Below are 27,363 nucleotides of genomic sequence, written 5' to 3'. Positions count from 1 at the left end.
GGAACCGGATTTGAGTCTCTGCAATGACGCTCGCAACATCCTGTGATTCTGGGCAAATCACTTAATCTCCCCATTCCTAACGAAAAAGAATGTGTCCTTGTGTAAAGCAACTGGTGCTTGTGTAAAGCGCTCGGATATCTTTGGGTCAAGTTTGCGCTATATAAAACTACGGGGAAAAAAAAGCTTGGCGGCTTCAGAGTCTTGGCCCTCTTCCCCTACTACCTTATAAAGTATAAAAATCTAGCTATAGTATTTGATGCTAATCTGTTTTTTGTGAAGCAGGTTAACAAATTGTCATCATCATGCTTCTATACAATAAGCCTGCTGAGGAAAATTTTACATTTTCTCCCGCCGGACTAGCAAAAATCAGTGGTCATCTCCCTAGCTTTATCGAGGCTTGCCTATTGCAGCTAACTTTATCTTGGTACTAAACAAAAACCATTAAATAAGCTCCAGAAGTTGCAAAACACAGCCTGTCGGATACTTAAGAAAATCCCTAAATTCAAGTCTGCTACAAATACACTGACGGAGCTGCACTTGCTCCGTTCAGGAAAGGGATTGCCTTTAAGGCCTTGTGCCTAGCGCATAAAGCTCTACATGGTTTAGAGTACCTCAAAAGTAAATTCAGCCTTCTCAAGCTCATTGATCACACCCTGAATTAAGAGAACAACATGGGGTAGTCACAGTTTTGTCTATGCCACCTGTACACTATGAAATAGAATCCCTTTGCATCTTAAATGTCAGGCCAATTTACTCCTATATCAGAAGCAGTTGAAAACTTGTTTTTTTATTCTCCGTATAGTCCTTGTGCACCTCCTTCATTAGTACTAGGTTTAAAGTCGGATCATGTTAGCGTAAAACGCCTTACAGCACTTGCATGCTCTAGAAAATTCTAAATAAAATTTCAAATGTTGGGAGAAGTGTCATTTTACAGAAAGGCTAGGTCTCGCGAGCATCCTGGAAAGGTGGTTTGAAAGGGAGCCATTCCAAACCGGTCCTGAAGCCTGAGACAGAGGATCCATGGCCGGAAAATATGTATAAAAATGGAATACAAAGGACTCCGATTTCAGTTTCAGGTTCTTCACCAAGTAAAGGACTGCTCTGAACAGGACTCAAAGGACGGCGGGGTAACCAGGGCTGGTGTCTGCATCACTGCCAGTCTTCCCAGAGATCGGGGCTATTACTTGAAGTCTGTGACTTGCTGTAGAGTCCTAGACGCCTGTCTGCTCAGCGAGGGAAGGAGTGTGCCTGGACACTACGGGAGGAGAGACTATTGAGGAGAACCCCTGGATGTTCCATCATGTGGAACACCCAGACATAGCCTATTAGTATCATGTAATCATGAGGTACGAGGGGTCACCAGGAGTTCTGGTGCAGTCCCTTTTGTAAGCTGCATAAAGAAGTTATACACCAAAACGTCATTGTGCTGTCTGGCATTTTTTTACAGTAAGCTCCTGAACGTCTGGTCCCGCAGCTGCCTCCAGAGGAGTCCAACTCTGAGGAGCCTCTGCTTCGGCCTAGAGGCTGCAACTGCTGACAAGTAGGCCTGGCACGGTGTTAAAAAAGCCTGGCAAGCGGTTAAAAAAAAAAAAACTGTTTCCAAGGGAAAATTAACATATATGGTTGGGTGCGGTAACATAAATGAGGAAATACCAACAATGAGAAATGCGTTTGAGCAGTAATTAGTATGTATGTTTTTAGGCAAAAAACGGATGTAATTTTAAATGCCCTGAAGATGACTGGTATTTATAATGCGCAAGCATACTCAAAGAGTGTCCCACTGCTAATTGTAATGCTGCTTGCGGCAATGCCTGAACGTCAAATCATGCTCGTTGGAAGAGCCATGTTTTTAATTTATTCTTGAAGATGGCAATCTCTGATGTGGTACGAAGGCTCGGGGGAAGCTTATTCTAGACCACAGACCCAAGGTAAGCAAAGGATCTGCCTCTAGTCCTGGCCCAGCGGATATTTAGAATTCTGGCCAGATACCGTAGGATGACTAAATCCTTTGTCATGCAAGGCTTTAGGAGCCAGGACCAGGGTTTAAAAAATAAACCTTTTTCAATCAGAAGCCAGTGGAGCGCTTTCAAATGGGGGCTTATATGAGTTTGTGGAGAAAGGCCGAGAATAATTTGTGCTGCCTCTTTGTATCACCCTCAGATAAATGTGCTTCTTTCGCTGGGCCTGGGCATGATTTCTCTAGGTTCAGGAAGAACCTAATCTGTGAAGGGTCAATGCTCTACTGGCACTTTCTAAACAACATTGCCTTTAACAATCAGCCAGGTAGAGATAGACATGTATCCCATGTCTCCTCAAATGCACTGCCACCACTTCAAGGGATTTTGTCAAAATCTTTGGTGCATATTTTATTCCTAAAGAGTACTCTGAACTGGTAATGTCCCTTTTCCACTATGAACCCCAACAACTTATTTTGTCTGCTATTTATCAGCATGTGCAGATGGCCTTCTTTGAGGTCTATGATTGCCATGTAGTCTTTCTGCAGCAGCAGAATGGCTTCTTTTAATGCAGCCAACTTCAATCCATGTGTTTTGGTGAACTTGTTCAAAACACGCAGGTCTAGGATGGGTCTGACAGTCTTTTCTGGTTCTAGCATCAGGATCAAATTGAATAGACCTTTCGATGGTGTTCCTCCTTACAAACCCTTTAGATTGCTTGATTGCTTATAAGTACTTTGCCCTCTTGTCTCGGGCACGGCAATTCTTCCTGTTACAGGTCTAGCCTTTGGCTTGACTGTTGGATTCTTTCGCACCAGTTCTATACTACAGCCATGCTGTTTTATGATCAGTGTCCATTTGTCAGGGACGATTGCCCTCCACTCATGGAGGACAAACCCAGAATCTGCAGCGTACTGATGCTGTGTGTAAAGGGGATGGGGTGTACTGGTGTTAAGTCCCTTGCTTGCTAGTCCCACCCCTGTGTAAAGTGACCTTTCCACCTGGCTCTTTCCATGGGGTATTGCCACTTCAGTGATGATCTGTGGCTTGAAAACATCATGAGGGGCAATAAGTTGCAACCCTCTGTTTGTAGGTACCTTTGCTCTTGGAGTGGAACCTCCTTGTACCTGATCTCTGAACAGCAAGGTGCCCCTCAACTTTGCAATTTCATTGTCTTTCTTAATTCTCGGTAGTGACTCATCAACTGCATTCCCAAATATGCTTTCACCCTTGAAAAGCATGTTTATTATAGTCACCTGCTTAAACTCAGACACCCTCAGCCTGTCGTCTCCTTAGGGTGGAACCGGAGGACAATTGCCTGCATCCGATGTATCCAGAACAGATTTAAGATGTGTTTGGATATGGCTTTTTCCATCCTGGATTACTGCCTTCGCCCTCTTCCTGTACTACTCCAGAAAAAACTTTTCTTTCCTCCCAACTTTGGTGTCCCTACTTGTTGAGCAGTGCATTGGAGCTGGCTACGCGCCATCGGGTGGCCATTGGCCTCTCCATCTGTTGGCCCACAGTCTCCACCCTCTTGCTACCCTTGTCCAGTGGGGCTCCCGCTGTAGCAGTCTTGTTAGCTCTCGTGTGCTGCAGGGACCATTATGGAGTCACCTGCTACATTTCCTTGTATGTACATAGGGGGCTTGAGAAGAATGCCTATGCTTCTTCTCAACTCTGGGCATCACTGCTTTGGCAGAGGTTGGTTCCATGTTGGGAACATTGGCAGGCACTGGTTCTTCCTCTGTGACAGCAGCAGATTTTTGAGCAGGGCTCAATTTGTTTCTCATTAAACAAGAGGGTCAGGTTTAGCACAATCCTAACATGTAAGTATATACAGGCAGATTAATAAATCTCCTAGTTAATTCTCAATACACAAAAGGTTTTTCAATGACATTGATGGTTGGACAACGGAGTTCAGTTTCTCATATTCTTTATCTAAAATTGAAAAATAACAAAATAATAAAATAGACCGCCACAATTGGCGTATTTTACTTAGTGACTATGCTGGTAAGCATGTTAATACCACACAGTCAAATGATAATGAGAAAATTGAGATGTGAAAGAGAACAGTCGGAATGTTACTCACAAACCCCTGAATGTCAGGCTGCCATCAAAATGTTCGTCTATTGACATTAGGCACACATGTATGTATGTATTTTAATGCTTATTAAGCGCAGCTGTCACCCAGCGGGTATCCTGGCGCTGAGATCAGTTCCACCATCTGCTCTACCATTTATTCTGCTCTAGGGAAGAGAAAGGTTTTAAGGTCCTTTTTAAATAAAATCAAATTTTGACTGCTCCTCAGTGTTAAAGGTAGAGTGTTCCACATTGTGGCGGCCGTAAAACTGAAGGCGCGGCCGCCCATTCTCACTCTGTTTATTCTTGGGATTTTCACTAAGAACGCTGAGGCGGATCTCAGAGGTCTGGCAGCCTGATACCACGAAAAGAGGTTTTGCAGTGGTATTGGTCCTTGACCATGCAGTGCACCAAAAATCAGGCACAAAGCCTTATAGGAGATCCTCTGCTGGACCGGTAACCAATGTAAGATTGCCAGAGCTCCGGCAGAAGAAGCCGAGCGAGGCAAGGTTAGGGCTAGTTTAGCCGTATAACACATAGAAGTACTAATCTACTAATGTGTAACAGGATCACATATCATAAGATCAGATCATTTAACAGGATCCATTGTACTGGATGGACAAAATCAAAGAGTCTCAACCTGCAGATCTACTGCCATTACTATTATGGGTGGTACATACATGATAAATTCAAAACATAAAATAAGTGGTTTTACAAATTTTCCATATTGTCAAAAGAAAAAGGGGGGGGGGGGGGGGAGACGAAAAACAAAATAGACCATATAACAGATTCAGTAAATACAGCATAAGAAATGAACATCCTATCTGTAATATAAAACAATGGCAAATATGATTCCATGACATTGGTATTCATACAAAAACATGCATTTCTCTGTCAGTATTCAGTCCCTGGTCAACAGCTCGTAATCTAATCAACCATTTGGTTTCAAGTCTCCTTAGAGCCGTGGTCTTGTTGCCACCACGTGGATCATGTCTAATGGTGGCAATGCCATGGAACTTGGTATATTTCTATACTTGTTAATTTTTGGACTTCATCTAATCACGTCTTGCCCTCCTTTTCCTCCTCCTTTCTTTTTTTTCCTTCTTCTTTCTTTTTTTTTTCTCTTTCAACATCACCATCACTTGGGTTATCTTTTCTTTCTACTTTTTTCTCCATTGTTAGAACTATTAATGTACAACATATGTTATGTTCTAGGCCCTTTTTTCCTTCGTTTTTCTTTGTTATTACTTTGTTACATATTTGTTAAATCTATATTATATGATATTTTTCTGTCTTATTTCACAGCCTTGAAAAAGTCTTTAGTACTTACCCCTAGTGCTGACGAAACACGTGTCGGCTGTTTTTTTGTCAAGCTTACTCCTATGGAATTTTGAATAAAGAATATGAGAAACTGAACTCCGTTGTCCAACCATCAATGTCATTGAAAAACCTTTTGTGTATTGAGAATTAACTAGGAGATTTATTAATCTGCCTGTATATACTTACATGTTAGGATTGTGCTAAACCTGACCCTCTTGTTTAATATGTATCTGGCCAATCTTTGATTGTCATTAATATCTCTCTTGGTAGTGGGGGATAGTGGTCTGTACAGCACTCCGTCTTCATAATTGAAGTTTTGTTACACTTCCAGCACTTAGCATATATTTAATTGTTAACAGTGAATGTGCGGTCTCTTCCTTTTGGATACACCACTACCGTCTCTCCCTCTCTAGTAAATCAATTTGTTTCTCATCCAAGTTGACTGCATCGGTATCAGCTGCAATCTTAATGAGTGCATGGTACATTTCAATGTCACGTGAAGGACAGAAAGGTCTTGAGGGCCAGCAACACCTTCTTCAGAGGCGTCCGCGAACAGATCCTGCAACACCGGCTTCTGATGGCTCAAAGGCCTAACTGATCTTTTTCTTGTTTCCTTTCGTCAAACTTCTTCTTCCTCCTCTTTTTCGGGCTTCAACCCAGTATGTACCTCTTCCTGAACCTCCTCTCTGAAGATTTTGAATCAATTGAGAGAGTCGTCAAACTACTTCCTATTTATGAGTGCCTCCATCTCAAAGCGTTTTTTTTTTCTTTTTGACATTGAGACCATTGTTTGGTATCAAGACTTTTCTTTTTGATGTTGAAGCCTCTTTTTCAGAAATTAGGTGGGCTCTGAAGCTTTACAACCATTGGCGTCTTTCAACTTCAACCCAGGAGGTACTTTTTGTTTCCTCTTCCTCTCGATCATCAGTTGCTTCCAAATTGGGGTAGTCTTCAAGGACTCTCAATGAGATATTTTCTACTCCGTTCAGTTGCACTCCTGAGGTGGATGCCCACGTGTCTGCTGGGCGACAGTCTTACCTTCCTGAGATGTCCCCCAAGTCCGAAAAGACCTGCTTACCGGAAATTAAGTGTTGAGACTGCTGTAACTGGGAGACAAGATCACCAGTGGCAATTGGACCTCCACTGCTACACTTTGGGAGGTCGAGGCCTGAAGGCAGAGACGACCCCGATGCTCATGACTACCAGGGTGGGCCCTGCAACACTCATCGAATCTCTTCAGCATCCTCAGCATCCTGTACCCCTTCCTGGCTGGACTGCGATAAAGGAGAAAAGTGCACAGAGGACCCTGAGACTGCTGAACCAGGCAGGAAACTATTGTATTTCCAAATAGAGAACTACAGTGATTTACGTACCTATGAACATTCATAACCTTGGTTTCCCTCAACATATTTTCATTGTTTTATAGTCTATTTAAAGATAAAAAAACAATATTTAATAAATTGGTGTTGGGTTTTAATTGTGTTGTGTTTCTTCTTTATTAACTGTGTTGATACTTCTACATGCTGGTTTCTTTGACTAAGCCAACTGCTCTATGCCAAAGCTACCCAGAACTGAAGTAAGGGTTCTGTTAAAGAACACAATTGGACCTGATAGAGATACCGACATTATTAAATGGTGAATGTCTCACTACCACACCACATAATAGTCCACTTTCCTACAGTTGATAAATAATAATAAGGATTCCATAATAAGGAATTCCCTTTTTATTAGGACTGAAGGGGCTCGGTCACAAGAATACCCCTATGTGTGATAACACCTGCTTTACATTTTGCAGCTGAAGCATCAGATTATTTTTCAATCATATTTCTTCCACCTCACAATGCCCAAATTTCTTAAATGTAAGAAACAAATTAACACCTTAGCTGCTGGGATCTCCAATAATGCACCAAGTTCTTCAAAGGTTATGTTGTTATACAGCTTACTAGCAGACAGCAAGTTATGCTCGATCACCGCTCGATCCAAGATACTTGATCCTGGGGAACAGAAATAATAACCATCACTCAAATGTTTACTTTGTAATGGGAACAATAACTGATTAGGAGCACACATTACTCAGCAAATTAAAAAGGTAAACTTGTTTTGAAGTTGAATATTACTTCTCTTTTTTAATGTACATCAAAATATTCGATAAAATATGAAAGGTAAATATTAATAAAAATGAAAAAACAAACAATAAAGGGTAGCCAAACACAGATAAATTAATTGTACACTCCTGAAATCCAGCTGAACAAAGTTTAAAACGTCTCCCGAGTAGGCCAGCTCTCCAATGACAAAATATACTTTCTCGAAATGGTCGCAGCGTTTCAACGGAGCAAAGTGCAGAGTGTGGCAAAAGACAAGTATCTATAATACGATGGTTTGATACGAAAAGGATCAAGCTTACAGGTACAATTTTTGCACTACTGCATTTGGAAGCCATGGATACTGACCAATACCAGAGTTCAAGCGTGTCAATATTTACACATGAACAATGACAGTACTTGATAACAGATTAGTATCCACATGAAAACTCACATTCCTTACTGTGAGACCTTTTTTGCAGTCAGAAGCAGTCAGAGGTTGTATCTGGGATGTATCACAGATAATCAAGTTACTTCTTTTGGGCACCTGACTCTCAGTAAGTCAAGGCTTACTCCTGGAGAGCAGAGGATAGATGCTCAGATTGAGCGCGACAGTAAATACATTTGGAAAATACTAATAACGAGTCAGTGTTTTACTTAAAAAAATTAAAATACTTTATTTAAAACGGATGAGTATTGCATTCACATAAAACCTGAACTTTTCAGAAAGTACTGGGGCGCGATATGACCACAAATGTTTTTAGGGCCTTTATAATTAATTTATGGTAACAGACTCTGAAGCTGGATTTGAGTAAATTCATGAATATTTGGAAGCACTTCAGTCTCTAGTTCTAGTAATTTGTGGGCTGGTTGGAAATGGATATAGAGGCAAGGACTCTTAACCCTACTGGGGTCCTGGGCCAACTATGGGTACCACATAATGGTACCAATGCCGGACTAAAAGTGCCATGTCTAAAATGGGATGCCATAACCTGAATAGAAGGTGTAAATCACAATAAGAATATTCCAAAAATCAAACTACCCACACAAATACAACCCGACCAAGAACATTTCATTACAAGACCGGAGGCTACCATTATGCAAATACTTTCATTTGCTGCCCAACATGTAGCCCTTTAATGAATGTAAAAACATCACAATAACTAGAACGTTAGCAACATCATAAGGAGACAGGGCACACTCCCCATCTTCCTCTCTTTTGTTCGCTGCTCTGACACAGCTAAGTATACCTTTTTCATTTGTGGCATTACTTTCTTTAATTGTACTTATTTTGATTTGATACTCTTGTGTATTATGTTACCTTGGCGAGCTGTATTAATTGAACATAAGTATCGGACTTCTGTCCTACCTCGCCTTGCCTTTTTCCTGTATTAATAATCATTCCTTTTCATCTCACCATCCTCCTGTCCAATTTATGGCAGGGAATGGCTTTCATTTAGTTTTTGCCTTCCGATTGCTCTGCGATCATTAGAAGGAACAGGTAAGTGATTTTATTTTCGTGAAATTGTCCTCTGCTGCTCGCGTCATTTATATGAGCAGTTGTGGCCGCACGGGCAATGTTATATCTTTAAGCCTGTTTCGTGGTTTTCCTTTCTATTTTTAGGTCTTGTTAAACAGGCGGCAGCGCACAAAAAGGAGTTCATGGGACCGGAGCTTGCGTGTTTTAATCCCCGCATCCCCTAGCAACATGCTGGGAGACGCGAGAGCGTGCCATTAATGCTTCAAGCGATCAGGAAAACGCAATGCTCCACCCTCGGGCTCGGTGTCGGGTTGCATTGGTTACGCCCCCTCGTCTCGAGCGTGTAACGGTGCCTGACCGAGCCGGAGCCCCTTTCAGTCCCAATCTCCGCTGATACTTATAAAGTAACAAGAAAGAGCAAGATCGCCACCTGGTGGCCTCATCTCACGCTGCGCGCCAACTATCCTACAGAGAAATAAGGAATCTGTCCTTTAAAGAAAGTCTGGTACTGATTTTGAGTGCATTACCTGCACAACTGTGAGTAGGCCTTATAAAGGCTCTTTTATTTATTAATCATACATATTTTATCTGAAGATATCTTGAGCTTAGTATGGATCCTGACGCCAATACCCCACAACAGCCCCCTAAGGAGCTTCTGGGGGATAGCCTGAAGAGGCTCATTGGGGAAGAGCTTAAATCTTCCGTCAGGGAAGCGGTTGACGCCGCTCTGACTAAGAGGAAGAGGGTGTCCCCTATCGAGGTCTATTTTTCTCTCTCGGACGGAGACTCTCCCTCTACCTCAGGAGCCAAAAACGGGGGTAAGGTACCCCAAAAAAGAAAACATGTTAAGGAGGCATTTACCCATGCAATGGAGATTGGTGTATCTCTCGCTCGCTACAATAGATGCTGGTGCACATGGCAGCACAAAAGAGAAATCCCATTTCCTTGGGACAGAGAGAAGAGATGCCCATAGCGGCATGATAGAATGCGGTTTCCTTTACGGTACAAATGACCTTGATGATTCCTTGCATATCCATCACAAAAGCACAGACTATGACTAGGAGAACCTAGATATGGATGAGTTCATTTTTGATCCTCAGGATACTCTGGAGGATCTTGATGAGGACTTGGATCAACCTTTCACCTCATCCTTTGTGGTCCAAGACCCCACTTGGGGAGATGTTCAATCCTATTACATCACCCCTGCAGCTCTGAAAGAGGACAATGGATCACGTGGGAAAATATCTATCCCAGTGGGTAAAGGAGCCCCTGGATAGAGAAACAATCTGCTGCGGAATGAGTGCCCTCACCCCTCTTTGGAGGAAAAGGTTTGCAGCACCCCCAATCTTGACCCCAAATTGATCACCTTCCTATTCAAATCTGGGAGAGACCCCAGAAAGGGAATCGAAAAATACCTGAAGCAATGCCAGGACAAGCTACTTGATGTACTTGGACCGTTGTCCAAGATCCTCGATATGAGCGAAGAGGCTAGGACCAACAACACCCTGGTCAACATCGAGCTTCTAAGAGGTTGGTCGCAGCGAGCAATCTGCTTAGTTGGTAATGCCAACGCCAACCTGAATACTGAGCGCAGGAAAGCAGTTCTCCTGAGAATGAACCCCAAGCTTGCCGACGTACCCGCTAAGGAGGACATGTGCGACGCTAAGGGACTCCTATTTGGTGACAATTTTGTTAGAACTCTTGGCAAGTATGGGTCCACCCTTAACGTGTTCAGTAGGGCCCAGTCAAACATGCGCAGAGTCTTTGGGGGACGCCCACTTTTTGTAAGGGCTGACAGGCGGGGACGGCCTGTCAGCCGCAGCTCCTACAGGTCACATTTTTACCCCCAAGATGAAAGAGGCGCCTCTCGTCCCTATAGAGGCTACCGCTCCAACTCTAATTTCTACCACAAGAGAGGAAGGGGTTCAAGATCCTGCGGCGGGAGATCAAGGTCCACTAATCAATCCTATCAAGGTAAGCCCGAAATCATCTTTCCCCCCTTAAGGGTAGCGAGAAGACAAACATTTTGCACACAATTTGTCACGAATTACTCAAGATCCGTGGGTTCTAGAAACTGTAGTGGGTTTCAAGATAGATTTTTGGGAAGAACCGTTCAAACTAAAGATCCCAAGGGAGATGACCCTACACAAGGAAAATTCAAAACTGATCGAATTGGAGATTTCCCAAATGTTAGACAAAGGAGACATTATAAAGATCCCCTTATCAAAGATTTCGAAAGGTTTTTTAAGTACTGTCTTTCTAGTCCAAAAGAAGGACAAAGGTTGGTGTCCCATCATAAACCTAAAATATTTGAACAAGTTCCTAATGTACAGACACTTCAAGATGGAGGGTCTTTTGAGAGACATTTTGCAAGCCAAGGACTGGCTGGTGAAACTGGACCTCAAAGATGCCTATTTTACAATCCCCATGGACGAGGACTGTCGAAAGTACCTTCGTTTTACTTGGAAAGGAACTCTTTATCAGTTCCAGTGTCTCCCCTTCGGCTGGTCTTCAGCACCTTGGTGCTTCACCAAGATCCTGCAGCCAGTGGTCAGTTATCTCAGAGAGAGGGGTTAGCCTAATAATTTATTTAGACAATATCCTCATTATGTCTCAAGACAAGTTGGAAATACACAAACATTTACAAATGACTGTAGACCTCCTTCGGAACCTGGGCTTCATCATAAATATGGAAAAATCTATCATGGTGCCGACACAAGAGTTGGAATTCCTCGGTTTCCAGGTAAATACCATTCTCTCCAACCTAATCCTTCCCCACAAGAAGGTTACCAAGATAAAGAAACTTGTCTCTCTTACCCTATCAAAAGAATCAATCTGTCTGAAAGACCTAGCCAGGCTCTAGGTCGCCTGCGATCCTCTATCCAGGCAATTTCACTGGGTCCTCTTCATTACAGGGGTCGGCAAAGACTAAAAGTTCTAGGCCTGAGAAAAGGCCTGTGGTACGAAGCTCAGTTCCCCTCTCGGAGGACGCTCGAGAGGACCTTCACTGGTGGTTGAAAAACCTTCAAGCATGGAACAGGAAAGCTATTTTCGGAAATGTTCCAGATTTTACCCTAGTATCAGATGCGAGCAACCTCAGTTGGGGTGCTCGCCTAAACAATTTGGCAGTAGGGTCGATTAGAGCCTTCATTGTCCTTCCCTTGATGATGGCAGGGAGGTCTTCAGGGCCAGGCAAACAACCTGTAGCCTACAGACAGATGTGGAGACGGACCTCCACTTGAGACCAGAGTCCTTGGATCTCCACCCCCTTCAAGTGGCCTGCTCATCCAACAGTGATGTGTCAGTCACCACTATCAGCTTTGGGTAGGGTAAGAGATAATTGTGTGCTGCAGTGTAAACTAAGGTCTGTCAACCACCACAGCAGATATTGAGCGGCATCCTTCAATAACTACATGCTTTTGGAAACACATCCGTGGTGCAGTGCCCGATGGGACTTCAAGTGACACTGTAGGGGCACATGTGCCACCTGACATGGTTAACAAAAGAGGATGCACAGGGCTAAGAGGCCGAAAAGCATCTGAGCCACCCTCACCTGGATTCAGGTGCAACATTGAAACATCACGATCGTGGCCTGAATGCCCTGCACTTGTTGCTGGGGAGGGAAAGCCCAGAGCTCCACCATAATCCATGGATTACCCCAGTGAATAGAAGCCTCTGTAAGGGAAACCGGTAGGACTTTTAATTATTTATGGTGAAACCCAACAATGTCAAAAGCTCCTCCATTGCCTGGAGGTGGTCCACGACTGACTATGGCGAGTCCACCTTCAGCAGTCGTTGGGGTATTGGAATACAGTAACTTCCTACCTCCGAAGCTGGGCAGCAACCACCACCATCAATTTCGTGAACACCAAGGGACGCTGGCAAGGCTGAAAGGGAGCACAGTAAACTAAAAATGCTCTTCGCTCCACCATAAACTGCAGATAAAGCCTGTGGGACTGCAGAATCAGTCTATAAAAATATGCATCCTGCAAGTCCAAGGACACCATCCAGTCGCCTGGGTTCAGAGCAGATCGGATCTGGGCCAACATGAGCATCTTGAATCTGTCCTTCCTTAGGACTGTGTTCAGGAGACGGAGGACCAGGATAGGTCAGAGGCCCCCATCCTTTTTACAGATGAAATAGCAAGATTAACAACTCCCACCTGTCCCCGAGTCCAGTACCTTATCACTAACAGCTTGAAGAGCAACAGGCATACCTCTTGAAGCAGCATAGACGGATGCTCTTCTAAAATCCATTCTGGCAAGGGGGATATTTGGCATGGAGTAAAGAAAATGCAGGGCATAACCATTTTGAATAATGTGATGAATCAGGATGGATTTATAAATGAGAAAGAATGGTCAGAACAACATTAATCAATGTCTCAGGTAATTGGCAAAAGTGCTAATTATTTACAACCACAAGACTTATTGTAACTGAGTCAACGATTTACGCCGACGTTTAGACCCCGACAACAGCCTGATTAATAGATGTTAATGCGGGTCTTCTTCGAGGCTAAGGTGTTGTAGACAGCCCAAACGGAGGGGTAAACCCCTTCAGAGGAACCTCTTCAGGTCAAGGTTAATGGTGACCTGATAAATTCAGGAAACTAACGGACCAATTAAGTAGGAGTTTGATGGTGGAGACAACGTGGTATATGGAGTCGTCAGATCACCGTGTACATTTATTTAGAATGCGGGCAGAAGTGATTAAACATCAGCCATAGTGGAGTAAACATGATTTATGTTTCCCTGAAAGCAGGCCGGTCAAACCTAATGGCACGTCCTCCTGCAGCGGCAGTCTTGATGTAGAATGCATTCTACATCAAGACTGCCGCTGCAGGAGGACTTGTTATGATTGTAAATAATTAGCACTTTTGCCAATTACCTGAGACATTGATTAATGTTGTTCGGACCATTCTTTCTCATTTATAAATCCATCCTGATTATTTGAATATATTTTATTTTTACACCTATATATAATACGGTCACGTCACTAAAGTCACTGAGCACCTCACCTCACTAAGATTCATGTCACCGTTTGCTATACACTTATTTATTGACAGCCTTCTAAATGTATATTCTGATTGTCTTATCCGGTAAGAAGTAAAATTGATATTCCATGAAGTGCATTCTTGTTTATTTTGTGTTCCATTAGTATCATAGTTGAATGATACCATTTGATTTTACGTATCTTTGTAAAGGAATTATCAGTTTATCCAACAGAACCGCTGTAGCTTTTCTGACAAATACCCAGTTCTGAGGGACACAGGGTTACACCATTGTATTGGTACAATGTGTTAAGGTTTGGACTCACCAAAAAAGTTTGAGCAGGAAGTGGATCAGTTGGGGGAACAGAGCCAGGACGGAGAACAAGCCCAGGTGCGGGACTTGGAGCGGGAGCGAGACCTACACATCACCACAGCTACTGTTTGTGATCGCCTCATACAGCTTTGCCTTGAATTAACTTCAGGTGCATGAGAACGCACCTATGACATGATATAGAATCATGTTCGGAGCCCAGACGCCAAAGACACCTATTGTGTGGATCGGTGACCAACATCTGCTTCCTGCAGTCAGTCACAGCATGGCTTGAATCTGTCCTTTTCAATGGGGTCATCCTTCCCTAGAACACAGAAAAATTGGGAGTAGTCAGAACGACCTGACAAATTTGGAAGTGGAATTCCAGAACCACACTGCAAGGTGTGCATAAAGAGGAACTGTTTTAAGTGTCCAGACATGGCATTAAAATATGGCTCGGCACTGCCAATCCTGGGGCGGGTATGGATCCACTGCAAAGCCATACAATGCCACCTATCAGAAAAACTTCAGATCCAGTATGGCACCTGGGGAATATTCTAAGGGAAGGAATCTCGAATGGATTACCATGCTTGATGTCTTTATGTGGTGGGCCAGTTACTTGACCTAGATGACGCTCTTTCTTGTGGATACTCTAACAGCAGATGCCCTCACCTGGTGAATTTCTCCCAGGAGCTAGATTGAATTCAGAAAATTCAAAAGCAGTGCTCCTGCATGCTCGTAGGTGGTGCCATGCGACTGTGTCGATACCGCTCCAGTAGTGACAAACTGAGCCTAACATAAGCGCCACTCCTGTGCTCCGAAGTCCATTTCATTCATGCAATCTTCTGTTCCTTTGATATAGCCAGTGTTCAGATTCCTAAATGGGGATCTTTTTATTTGGAAGAAACCATACCACAGAACAGGAAGGAAGGAGGGGGGTGGGTGAGGAATCTGCAGTTAGATAGGGTATCCACCACAAAGAGTAGTACTGAAGTTAAGCACATTGTCTTTCTGATGGATATTTCTATCCATAGATTTCTCATCTTGTGAAATGATAACAAATCAATACCTCCCTGTGGAATGGCAATCAAGCAATCAGAGACTTGTAGAGCGTGGCTACTTACACATGAGGGTCTTAAGGCGCTGGGGGAGGGGGTCTGTTGGTCGGACTGGGTGGAGGATCATTCGAAGAGCCAGGTCTTGAGATTCTGCCTGAATTGGGTCAGAGACGCAGATTGCCTGAGGGGCAGGGTGTTCCAGATCTTGGCGGCGAGGTAGGAGAACGACCTTTCTCCAGTTCTGGTCTAGTAGATCCTGGGGATGGAGGAGAGTTGGGAGGATTGGAGAGATAGGGTGGGTACGTGGAATGTGAGGTGGTGGTTCAGGTATGCTGGTCCCTCGTCATGTAGAGCTTTGCAGGCGTGAGTGAGGAGCTTGAAAGTGACTCTTGTTGACTGGGAGCCAGTGGAGTTGTCAGAGGTGCTGCGTGATGCAGCAGGGGATGTCAGGGACCAACGTGGCTGTGGCGTTTGACGTTCTGTAGTTTAACTGTTTCTGGGTGCCGCGGGCGTAGAGTGTTGTTGCCGTAGTATAGTCTGCTGGTGAGGAGTACGTGGGTGACCATCTTTCTGGAGTCTGTGGGAATCCGTCTGAACCTCTTTCGAAACAGGCAGAGCTTGTTGAAGCAGGCTGAGGAAACTGTTGATTTGGTGGTTCATAGTGAGTGACGAGTTCAGTATGTTTCCGAGGTTGCTTGTGTGGTCCGTCGGGGTGGGGGGAGATCCCAGAGCAGCTGGCCACCAGCAGTCGTCCCAGGGTGAGGGGGTGGGTTCCAGGATGAGTACTTCGGTCTTGTCTGAGTTGAGCTTGAGGCAGCTGTCTTTCATCCAGGTAGCAACAGCCTTCATTCCACTGTGGAAGTTGGTTTTGGAGGTTGTGGATTCATTTGTGAGGGAGAGGATCAGCTGGGTGTCGTCGGCATAGGAGATTATGTTAAGCCCGTGGCTTCCAACTATTGCAGCAAGGGGGACCATGTAGACGTTGAAGAGGGTGGGGGACGGGGATGAACCCTGGAGAACTCCACAAATGATCTCCGTGGGTTCTGAGATGAACTGTGGCAGTCTGACTCACTGGGTCAAGCCTGTGAAGAAGGATTGGATCCAGTCCAAAGTCTTGTCACGGATGCCGGCGTTGGGGAGTCTTTTGATTAGAGTGCAGTGGGAGACTGAGAGGTAAAGTAGGAGGAGGGCTGCGGTCTCGTCCCGGTCGAGGAGGGAGCGGATGTCCTCGGTGGCGATGAGGCGTGCAGTCTCTGTGCTGTGGTTGCATTGGAAGCCAGATTGGGAGGTGTCCAGGACGTGGTTCACTTTGGTGAACTCAGAGTTGGGAGTTGATGGCCTTCTCTATGACCTTGGCTGGAAAGGGGAGGAGGGAGATCGATGTGAAGTTCTTGTAGTCAGTCGGTTCCGAGGATGGCTTCATCAGCAGGGGGTTAATCCTGGTGTGTTTCCAGCCATCAGGGAAGGTGGCGGTTGCGATGGGACAGATGATTGTGCAGCGAAGATGGGGTGTGATGGCAGGCAGGGATCCGTGAGGGCTCCTGAGTGGATGCTCTTCATGGCCTTGAGCGGGTCTTCTGTTGTGAGTGGGGTCCACCAGAGCATGGTTTGTTGGGGTGTGGCTTGGCTGTGTGCGATGGAGGAACCAGGGTGTCAAAGCAGTCGTAGATCTTCCTGATGGTGTGGTGGAAGAACGTGCAGAGTTTGCTGCAGAGGTCTTTTGTGTGTGTGCGGGGGGAGGACATCTGTGGTCTCGCTGCTTGGCCTGACGATGGCGAAGAGTTCTTTGCTGGTGTGTGCGTTGGTGTTGATTCGGATTGGAAGGCCGCTTTCTTAGTGGAGGAGGTAGTGTACGTTGATGGAGGATTTGAAGGTTGCTTGAGTTTGTAGGGTTTTGTCATTCCTCCTCTTCTCGAGGCGACTGCAGGTGTGTCTGGACTCGTGGAGGGCGGGAGTAAATCAGCTGGTCTTCTTGGAGTGTTGTTTGCCTGGTCTTTTCTTGAGTGATGCCAGAGGGGTTGGCGCAGTTAGAGATCCATTGGTGATGGTTGCGTGCTGCGGTGTTGACATCCGTAGGTGTTGGCGGAGTCTTTGTGCTGAGGGAGTTGACAAGAAGTTCTTTGGAGGCCTTGATCCAGCTACGACGGGCCGGGTGGCTATGATGAAGGTGGTGCACTGCAGTGATGGTCGGTCCAGGAGAGTTCGGTGGTGTGGCTGTAGCGGATGTTCCCGCTGGCGGAGAAGACAGTCAAGTGTGTGTACGGCTGATTGGGACAGTGGGGAGACTGGCTGCTTGTGACCGATGTTGGCGAGGTTCTCCAGGAGGGAGGTGGTGTTCTGGTCACTGTGGTTGCCCAGGTGGAAGTGGAGGCCTCCGAGAAGGATGTAAACAGTGGACGAGAGATCCTAGGGTGCGATGAGGTCTACAATGGCATCGGTGAAGAGGGGGAGGTCGGGGACTGGTAGACAGGGTGCCACGGAGGGTGGTGTTGGGGTTGTTCTGGATCTGGAAGTGGAGGTGTACCATGGTCATCATTAGGTCGTTAGAGTGCGTGGCTAGTCAGAGTGTGCTTTAGTGGACGATGGTGATTCCTCCTCCTGGGAGGTCAGGGAAGTTAGCTCAGACTAAAGCGTCCTCCAGGACAGAGTGGAAAAAATGCCCATCTCGTTAGACCTAACTGTTGAGGCAGTAGATCTTTATGAAGGTGTGCACTGTGTAGCACACAGCTGCCTGGCAGACATCCAGGACAGACACTCCGCGAGCCAACACACTAGTAGCAGCCCTGGCATTGGTGGAGTGAGTCCTTAAGCCTTCTGGAGGCTGCTGCTTAGCTAGTACTTAGCATATCTTAATGCAGAGGACTAAGAATCAAGAGATGTTTTGTTTCAGCACCGTCTTGTCCTTCACCCAAGAAAATGCCACATAAAGCTGATCTGCTTTGGTACTCTCAATATAAAAACGTAATCCACGTATGGTGTCAAAGCACCAGGCTGGTTTCCAAAGCTGAGCAGTTAACAAATGTAGCCGCATCTCAAACATATTTAATGGTTTGGGTTAAGAAAGACCTCACCCACCATGTACCATAGAGTGGGTATAGCAACCTGGCAAAAAGCTAGAGTTATCCAACTTCAAAGTAAGGCTGGCTGAGGAGAACATATGCCCTCTTAAGGAATGCACTTGTTATGAATCCCTGTCGGGGACATGACTGGAAAGAATTTGACACTATTGGTGGACCAAGCTTTCAGGTGTTGGGTGGTGTGTTAGCAGGTCTGGGTGTCCTGGAGCCGATCAATGGCGTCAGGCGACCTGCCCTTTGATTGGGGACAAGACCATACATGGCTTAGCCCAAGTACCTAGCAGTGTGTTAGTGAGAGCTTCATGGACGGGCAACAGAGGTTCAGTGCCTGGCCAGGTTGTAGGACCCTGGACAATACACTTATTCTTGCATCAAAGTGAGAAGGTGAAAAACCTCAGCAGCGCTCCAGATCACATTAGCAAATAAAGCACTTTCCTCTGTTGATGGCTCAGTGAGTGGAAGCCAACCCAGTATCTGTGAGGTGTTCAGCCAACTGGCATCCTGTAGGTCCATGTACCAGTTGATGTCATCATAGGGTGGGACAATGTTATTCCCTCCCTACCATTGTTTTACTCCGAGCCAAAACGGTGGTGCAACGTGCACGACTGAGCAGTGGTAGAACTGTGTCAGACTCAGTTCAGTACAGGCTGCAGCACACCGAGGTCAGGACATGGCACCGGTCAAGACGACACTGGCCTGGAGTCCCGGTCGAGGAATCTGTGCAGATTATGGTGCTGGTTTCAATGCTGGAACAGAACCTGAAGCTGGTGCAGAGGGCAAACTTGCCTGCCGTAGCTGGACTGGGTGTCCCCGATTATCCTTTGGGCCCAAAATGCACCACACGTAAACAGAAGCATTCCAAAGATCCGCTGCCCATCCCTCGAAATGTCTCGACATGCTGTCATGTCTCTGATGGACCTGGAAACTCTAGGTTAATCAGGACCAGAGATGGATGGGCTCCTTGCTGGAACAGGAGTGAGATCTGGGGCACAGTCATGCTATTGCACCTTATCTGGAGAACAAGAGTAGGGGGAAGGGGTTGTCTCATGTTTGAACTATTTATGTTTCTACGCTGACTTACCCGAATACTTCGAGCGTGGAGAAGATTGGCCTTGGGAACTATTTCAGGAGCGGACCGTCATGGAGCCTTCCTGTGTTTGACCACACAGAGCAGATGTATAGCTTTAGGGATCATCTGCGAACAGTATTCAGGCTTTGGAGTTGTGAGAAAAACCAGAGCACAAAAAGCACTCCCCATGGGGATCTGTCACAGACATTCGTTTGACAGTCCCCTACAGAGCTTGAATCCAATCAATTAAGGGGGTAACATCCCTTGCATACTGGAAAATCTTTTGAAGAAAATCACTTATACTGAAAGGAAAAAGGAGTGGAGCTCCGGATCCGTGCCTGAAGGTGCAGAAAAAAAGGAATCAACATTAGCGCACATGAGTGGCACTTTTGTGCAGCTCAGTTCATCACTTTCGGAGCCGAACAGCATTGATGTGGAGCTGCATAACACTTTTTACTGGCGTGCAGGACCCCTGCTTTTGAGTCTTCCAAATGTAGTCAGACGCATGTGGGAAGTCGAGGAAGACCACTTGCGGGTCTTCCTCTAGTTTTATTCTGTTCACCCTGGGGTGCAGTTCAGCTCCTTGGCAGGCAGGTGGGTGTTCCGCAGGTCACAGCAGAAAGGAGACTCTGCTGGCTACACAGACAAAGGGCCAGTCTGGATTCAGGGTAGCACTCCAATAGTGTGCAGCAACACTGAAGCATTGTCTGTCCTGGTAACGAGACCAAGTACAAAGCAAATCAGCTGAGAGGTTCAGTACTTATTCCTACACAGTGGCAAAAGAGGATTCTACAGTTTACCAACGATTCAGTTTAATTTAAATGCTTGGAGTCAGGGTAGCACTCCAATGGTGTGCTGCACCTTCAGCTTACACTGGAGCGCAGGCTGTCCAGGTAACAAGACAAAGTACAAATCAATTGCTGGCTGGGAGGTTCAGTATTTACTCCTGCAAATGTGGTAAATGAGTATTCTACAGTCAACAAGAGATTCAGTTTAGTTTAAATGTGTGTTTGCTCATGCAATAGAAGTGGCATTTATGTCCTTATCATTGCCATTTTCCAGGTTTCTGAGCCCCTAGTCACAACAATATTAGTCTCAGACCAAACAACTACAGCCGTTCCCTGTTGCAATGGCATAAAACAAGTAATGGAGGAGTGATGAGAAACTACTGTGGATAAATTGATTGGTCCAGAGGGCTTCATCACCCATAATATACTATAGTTTGGGGGGGGGGGGGGGGGGGGGGGTGACCAGGAAGTGTGCATGAGGACATCACCCAACACAAAACAGTGCACCATGTTGTGCAGCATTTACAAAATGGCCCCCATCATTAATCGCCAAGCCACAGGTGAACCGCATATCCCAGATACCAACATCCTTGTACTTGTTTCATGCTTGATGAAGGCAAGGGGATCTATTTATGAGGACAGGTCAAACCTCTAACCAGAGTACGTGGGTTGCAAGACTTCCCAGAGGGGTACAGCTTTCTGTGAACCTACAAAATGAACACTAATAACTATCTGAAGTTGGAAAGTGAGCAAAGCAATTAATCTATAGTAGATACTTCACCCAGTCCCAATTTCAGACAGTATGAAAATTTTTTAGCCAGGTTTTATTCTGAATGAGCGCCATAAGTTATGCAGCATGGAGCCCTCTTCTCCTTGAATGGGCAGTAGACATTTATCTGTCCAATCAGGAAATTAATGACAGTGCAGACCTGGTTTGTAGTCAGCCAACAGGCATATGGATGCCACCTAGGGCATTGAAATTATGCAATTTTGCAGCTGCAGCATTTTAGGCATAAATATGGATTTGCCATACTTGCTAGACAATCTATCATCTATTTTATTTGAGATTTTAACAAAATTGTTTCTTGCTCACACAGATCTAAAGTGACTAAATCTACTGTCACTCGTTTTGCTGCGCAGTGGCAGGCTCTATTCAAAAACTAACTAGTAACCTCTCCATTGCTGATTACTGTATCTAAGTGTTAATATGATAACGCGATAAAAACTCTGCCCAGACAGTGTCAACTTACATAAAAATTTAATACAGTTAAATAATACTGCCACAAAAGGGGCAAAATAATTTTCCTTTTCTTGCTGCATAATGTGTGATTTGCTAGAAAATGTGGTCCTTAATGATAGCTCCTAGAGGCCAGACCCTCCCCGTTCAACTACAAAGGGTATGAAGCCAGACAGCATGGATCTTGGTGACATTTTGGAAAGGGAAAAGTTCTCATCCCACAAAGGAAGAGAGTAGACTGGGGAGAAAGGGGGGCTAGGGGTGGAATAACCAGTTATAAAGTGAATGGGTGAAGGGTCAACATGTTTTCAATTGGGGAAAAAAATACCCCACAGCTTTAACAGAACTAAAAATACTATCAGTCCAATGTACGGACTTGTACACATGCTAGAATATCTTGCGACTGCAACAAAAAGCTGTGTTGGTTGAGACATTATGTAACCGGTTAGAATCCTTAAAGAGGAGAACAGGGCAGACAAAACAGAAACATGCACCTGTAAGTGGGAAACTGGGTTTAAACAAGGGCAAGAGGTCTCCTTCAAGAAGAGGAAAGGTAGAGAAGGTAGCTCCAAGACCAAGCGTTAGCCAAGTGACGAATACCACTGAGTTGGTAATCGGGGAATGGTCCAACGGCCATGCTTGGGTGAGGGATGTCACAACTTGGCCCAGGGCAGAGGAAAGAGCTTTGACAAAAGAAGATGCCCAGGGACTGCGCAGACGTTCCTGGATGAGACTATGGGCAGAAGTACTGAAGGCTTGGGAGCACCACGGGGAAGATAGGGCTGAGGATACAGGGGAGCAGGAAACACGACCAACAGAGAATGGAGCAGACCCCCAAGGAAGCAACAGATGAGGAAGAGGACACACACACACTCGGAAGTGTAGGAGTGACTTGACTATAGCAGCTGAAGTTCCCCTCTTCTGAAACTTATACCTCAAGAGTAAGGGGGCTTTTACTGCACCTCCCTGGGCCTGTTCCCCTCTGGTTTACTAACTAGCTATTTTACAGGAGAGCGTAAGCAGTCTTGTCCTTACACAGCCCCCCACCTCTACCTTAGGAGGGAGGTGGAGAGACACTGCACCCTCGTATACCGGACACTCTACACCATTCAAATTAGATTAACAGAAAGGGACATAACAGTTGGTTTTAAGTTCAGTTTAATTCATTACACGTGTTGGCCTCTACAATTCCACTAGATTACATTATAGTTATGAAGCATTTCCCCTACACCTAGGGACAGCACTTACTAAGCAGTGGGGATTCAATTTGTTGGTGAAAATTATGCCCTGCAACTGACATATATTGGACAGGAAACTTAGTAAGCATGAACCATCTTAACAATGTATAATACAACGTGTTAGTACGGTTAAGACTGAAGTCTCGGTCCCACTTCCCACCTTTATGCTCAGTAAGGATGTTATACTTTCTTCCATCTGACTATGGGAGTCCCAGTTAAGCATGTACGCCTCTGTAGGCTGAAATTGTAATATGCTGATCATGATGTGTGTATTGAGACAACTGCTTTCATGACCAATTGTTGTATATTAGAAATGCCAATACAAATACATAAAAAGAAGAGGGAGTAGCCTCACAATGCAGGGCTAGCATGCTGCTTTGTGGCATCTAGTCATGTGGAGTGGCATCTACACTGCCAGCACAGCATCTTGCAACACTATTTTAGTGTGCAAGCTCATAAATTGTATAACTTGCTCCTGAAGTTTGTTTTACAATTTAAAGTAATTTTGGTTCTTCATCTGTAATACTTCAAAAAATCATCTTGCAGCATTTGGTCTTGCAATCTTTGACTGCACCATTTGCCATACATCATTTTTCACAACTGAAGAAACAGATATAGCTTGATTTGATTGTCGAGTTAAAGGTTCTTAACAAAAAAGCATTTTACATGCCGCAAAACACAATTTTCCAGACTGATAAGAGAGTACGTCTTGCCAGTCTGTCACTCTGAACTCTAACCCTAGCTTTAGATCCAGTGTGTGTAAACAGAATGCAGGTATTACCTAGCCAAAGTCTATGTAGTGTCATGTGTCACATTAAGGTATACTTTCCATCCTTTGCTATAAAATCATCTCTCTTACAGGACCACTCTGAAGTGCTGATGCTTGGATTCAGAGATGAGCCAGTTAGCATAGGACATTATTGTGAAAATAAAGACAGCTTCTGTTACAGAAAGAAACAGAAAGAAACATACCCATGCCATCTAAAGTTGTGGCCTTCTGATGAGGCATAAGCATGGCAGCAAACTCCTGCAGTTGATTTCCTCTAATTATTCTGTCTAGGTACATCTTCTCCAGGATCCCATAGGCCGCCAACTGCTGGCATCTCTCATCCTTGAATAACGTGGCAAGCATACGAGAGCGCTGCTGTCCTAGGGGAAATAAAAGTTTCAGCAGAAACCTTAAAACATATTGCTTCTGCATCATCAATCTTGTTGCGCAACTGGCAAATGTTTAGTTGTAGGTCAGTTTTTCAACAGACAGTTCTCCAAAATGCTTAACATAACAAGAAAAATTACAATTACATTGTGTGTGAAAAAAGGTCAATCCTAGGAAGATATGAATCTTCAGCATACTTTCTTTGTTTAGAATACTCCAACTGGCTGAAAGTTTGCCACAATACTTTAAAAAATGATAATCAAACCAGTGGTTGAAGCTCACACCACCAAGTACTGTACACAAGCGGTGAACTCACTTCTAAATTGGATATGCGAGGCAAGCGGATACTACAAGTCTACTTGAAGAAACCAGAAACCTCTGATGTTTGCCATTCTGAAAAGGCCGAGTTGTTGCCCTCACACTAGGGAAATAATGGGTATAAAGAAGTTCGCATGCAAGTAGATCTGGGAGAACCTTATACCAGTAATGTGCAAACACGACTGCAGACATTTTGGTTACAGATGAATCTACCTCAAGTTTATATTTGCTGATTATTGAAAGATTTTAAGGGGTATGGGGGGCGAGAAGGGTGTCTCCTTATATGAAAGTTCTGTAGAATAGAATCTAGCCCATGCTAGTGGTTGAGGAGCGAGTGGCTACTGACATGGCATTGATACCTTTCTTTTAAGAGAAATCATGGGAACCTTAAACATCCATAAAGCCAATAAGGCATCTGGAAAGGATTTTGTGCTGGTCAATTTTTTGAAATCAGACACCAAAATGTGTAGTCCTAAACTCATTTTTCTGCTAACCCCTCAACCAAAGCAATCCCTCAATCTCTAGAGGGTGGTTGTAGGAAAGTGGATTAATATTTGGGGTGGAAAAGAGCCCCCCTCAAAGGATAAGGCCAGCACCTGCTAGATGTCACACTAAATAAATTAAATAAACCTATTCTTAATCCTGGGTAATGTGACACAAACAGTTAGGCTTAATCACAGGCAACATGTTAAGTATTTAAGCAGTCCACACACAGCAGAAATAGTCACATAAAATATAATAAAATTCAACAACTCAATCAATCAATCAAAGCATTTATATAGCGCACTACTCACCCGGAGGGTCTCAAGGCGCTAGGGGAGGGGGGTCCGCTACTGCTCGAACAGCCAGGTCTTGAGCTGCTTCCTGAAGGCAAGGTGGTCCTGGGTCAGGCGGAGGTGGGTCGGGAGGGAGTTCCAAGTCTTGGCGGCCAGGTAGGAGAAGGACCTTCCTCCTGTGGTGGCTCTTCGGATGCGGGGGACGGAGGCGAGGGCGTGGCCGGTCGATCGAAGCTGGCCTGTGGGGGCGTAGAAATTGAGGCGGCTGTTGAGGTATCCTGGGCCTTGGTTGTGTAGGGCTTTGTGTGCGTGGGTGAGGAGACGGAAGGTGATTCTCTTGTTGACCGGGTGCCAGTGCAGATCTCTCAGGTGTCCGGAGATGTGGCTGCGTCGGGGGATGTCCAGGATGAGTCGTGCAGCGGCGTTCTGAATCCGCTGGAGTCTCTTCTGGAGTTTGGCGGTGGTTCCGGCGTAGAGGGAGTTGCCGTAGTCCAGACGGCTGGTGACGAGGGCCTGGGTGACCGTCTTCCTGGTCTCGGTGGGGATCCACCGGAAGATCTTACGTAGCATGCGCAGGATGTTGAAGCACGACGGGGAGACGGCGTTGACTTGTCTGGTCATGGAGAGGGAGGAGTCCAGGATGAAGCCCAGGTTGCGTGCGTGGTCTGTTGGTTTGGGTGCGTTGCCCAGGGCGGGGGCCACCAGAAGTCGTCCCAGGCGGAGGGTGAAGATCCCAGGATGAGGACTTCCGTCTTGTCCGAATTCAGTTTCAGGCGGCTGTTCATCATCCACTTGGCTACGTCGGTCATCCCTTCGTGTAGGTTGGCTCTGGCGGTGGCGGGGTCGTTGGTGAGGGAGAGGATCAGCTGGGTGTCGTCGGCGTAGGAGATGATGTTGAGGTTGTGTTGGCGTGCGATGGCTGCGAGGGGGCTCATGTAGACGTTGAAGAGGGTTGGGCTGAGCGAGGAGCTTTGGGGAACGCCGCAGATGACTTCGGTGGCTTCTGATCTGAACGGGGGGAGGCGGACTGTGTCCTTCCGGCGAGGAACGAGATGATCCATTCCAGTGCCTTCTCCTGGATTCCGACGTTGCGGAGGCGCCGCACTAGGGTACGGTGGCAGACAGTGTCGAAGGCCGCGGAGAGGTCTAGGAGGATGAGGGCCGCTGTTTCTCCGTTGTCGAGCAGGGCTCGGATGTCATCGGTGGCTGCGATCAGGGCGGTCTCGGTGCTGTGGTTGGCCCGGAAGCCAGACTGCGAGAGGTGGAGGGATCCGTTCGTCTCGAGGAAGGCGGCCAGCTGCTTGTTGACGGTCTTCTCGATGACTTTTGCAGGAAACGGGAGCAGCGAGATGGGGCGGTAGTTCTTGAGGTCGGTGGGGTCGGCTGATGGCTTCTTTAGTAGAGCGCTGAGTTCGGCGTGCTTCCAGCTCTCCGGGAAGGTAGTGGTGTTGAAGGAGGTGTTGATGATGTCCCGCAGGTGGGGTGCGATGACAGCGTCGGCCTTGTTGAAGACGTGGTGAGGGCAGGGGTCGGTCGGAGATCCGGAGTGGATGGAGTTCATCGTGCGGATGGTGTCTTCGGTGCTGATCGGGGTCCAGGCGTGGAGGGTGGTGGTGGGGGGCGGTGGTTCAGTCGTGGTGTGCGTCGGTTGAGTGCTGAAGCTGTTGTGTATGTCCGCGATCTTGTTGTGGAAGTAGGAGGCGAGGGAGTAGCAGAGGTCTTGCGAAGGGGTGATGTCGTTGTTTCCGGCGTTGGGGTTGGAGAGCTCTTTAACGATGTTGAAGAGTTCCTTGCTGTTGTGTGCGTTGTTGCCCAGTCGTTCCTTGAATGCAGTTTTCTTGGTGGCGTGGATCAGTTGGTGGTGTTTTCGGGTGGCGAGCTTGAGGGCAGTCATGTTGTTCGGTGTTGGGTCTCTGCGCCAGGCTTTCTCGAGTGCTCGGCAGTAATTCTTGGAGCTCTTGAGCTCGTCGGTGAACCATGGGGCTTTCTTGCTGCCGGGTCTGCTAGGCGGGATCTTCAGAGGGGCGAGGTCGTCTGCGCAGTTGCTGATCCACTTCGTGAGGTTGGTGGCCGCCTGGCTTGGGTTAGTTGCGCTGGTGGGAGGGTTCATGCTCAGGGAGTTCGCGAGCTGGTCGGCTGTAATCTTGTTCCAGCTTCTGCGTGCCACCTGTTGGTGGTGGTGGATCGTGGTCCTTCTGAAGCTGAAGTGGATGCAGCTGTGGTCCGTCCAGTGGAGTCCGGTGGCGTGGCTGAAGGTGATGTCCTTGCTGGATGAGAACACGGGGTCGAGTGTGTGTCCGGTGTAGTGGGTGGGGGTGGTCACCAGCTGCTTGAGACCGAGGTTGGCGAGGTTGTCCAGCAGGGTGGTGGTGTTGCGGTCGTTGTTGTTCTCCAGGTGGAAGTTGAGGTCCCCGAGGAGGATGTAGTCAGT

At 46.1% G+C, this 27,363-nt stretch overlaps 1 protein-coding gene across 2 annotated transcripts in view; it reads right to left on the bottom strand.

Annotated features, from left to right (window-relative positions):
- The window catches only part of COPS4 (COP9 signalosome subunit 4), a 187,964-nt gene that overhangs the window by 23,010 nt on the left and 137,591 nt on the right, over positions 1–27,363 (bottom strand). For both annotated transcript variants that reach the window (XM_078676188.1, XM_078676189.1), the window contains exons 7-8: positions 23,655–23,831; positions 7,236–7,351 (exon numbers count right to left, since the gene is read on the bottom strand). In XM_078676188.1, coding sequence (XP_078532314.1) covers positions 7,236–7,351; positions 23,655–23,831 — 293 coding nt within the window. The remainder of the gene's footprint in view (positions 1–7,235; positions 7,352–23,654; positions 23,832–27,363) is intronic.

Source organism: Lissotriton helveticus, chromosome 2_1 (assembly GCF_964261635.1).
Source record: "Lissotriton helveticus chromosome 2_1, aLisHel1.1, whole genome shotgun sequence".
NCBI classification, from domain to species: Eukaryota; Metazoa; Chordata; class Amphibia; order Caudata; family Salamandridae; genus Lissotriton; species Lissotriton helveticus.
Note: the sequence above shows the minus strand (reverse complement) of the source record. Positions and strands in the feature narration are given on the sequence as shown.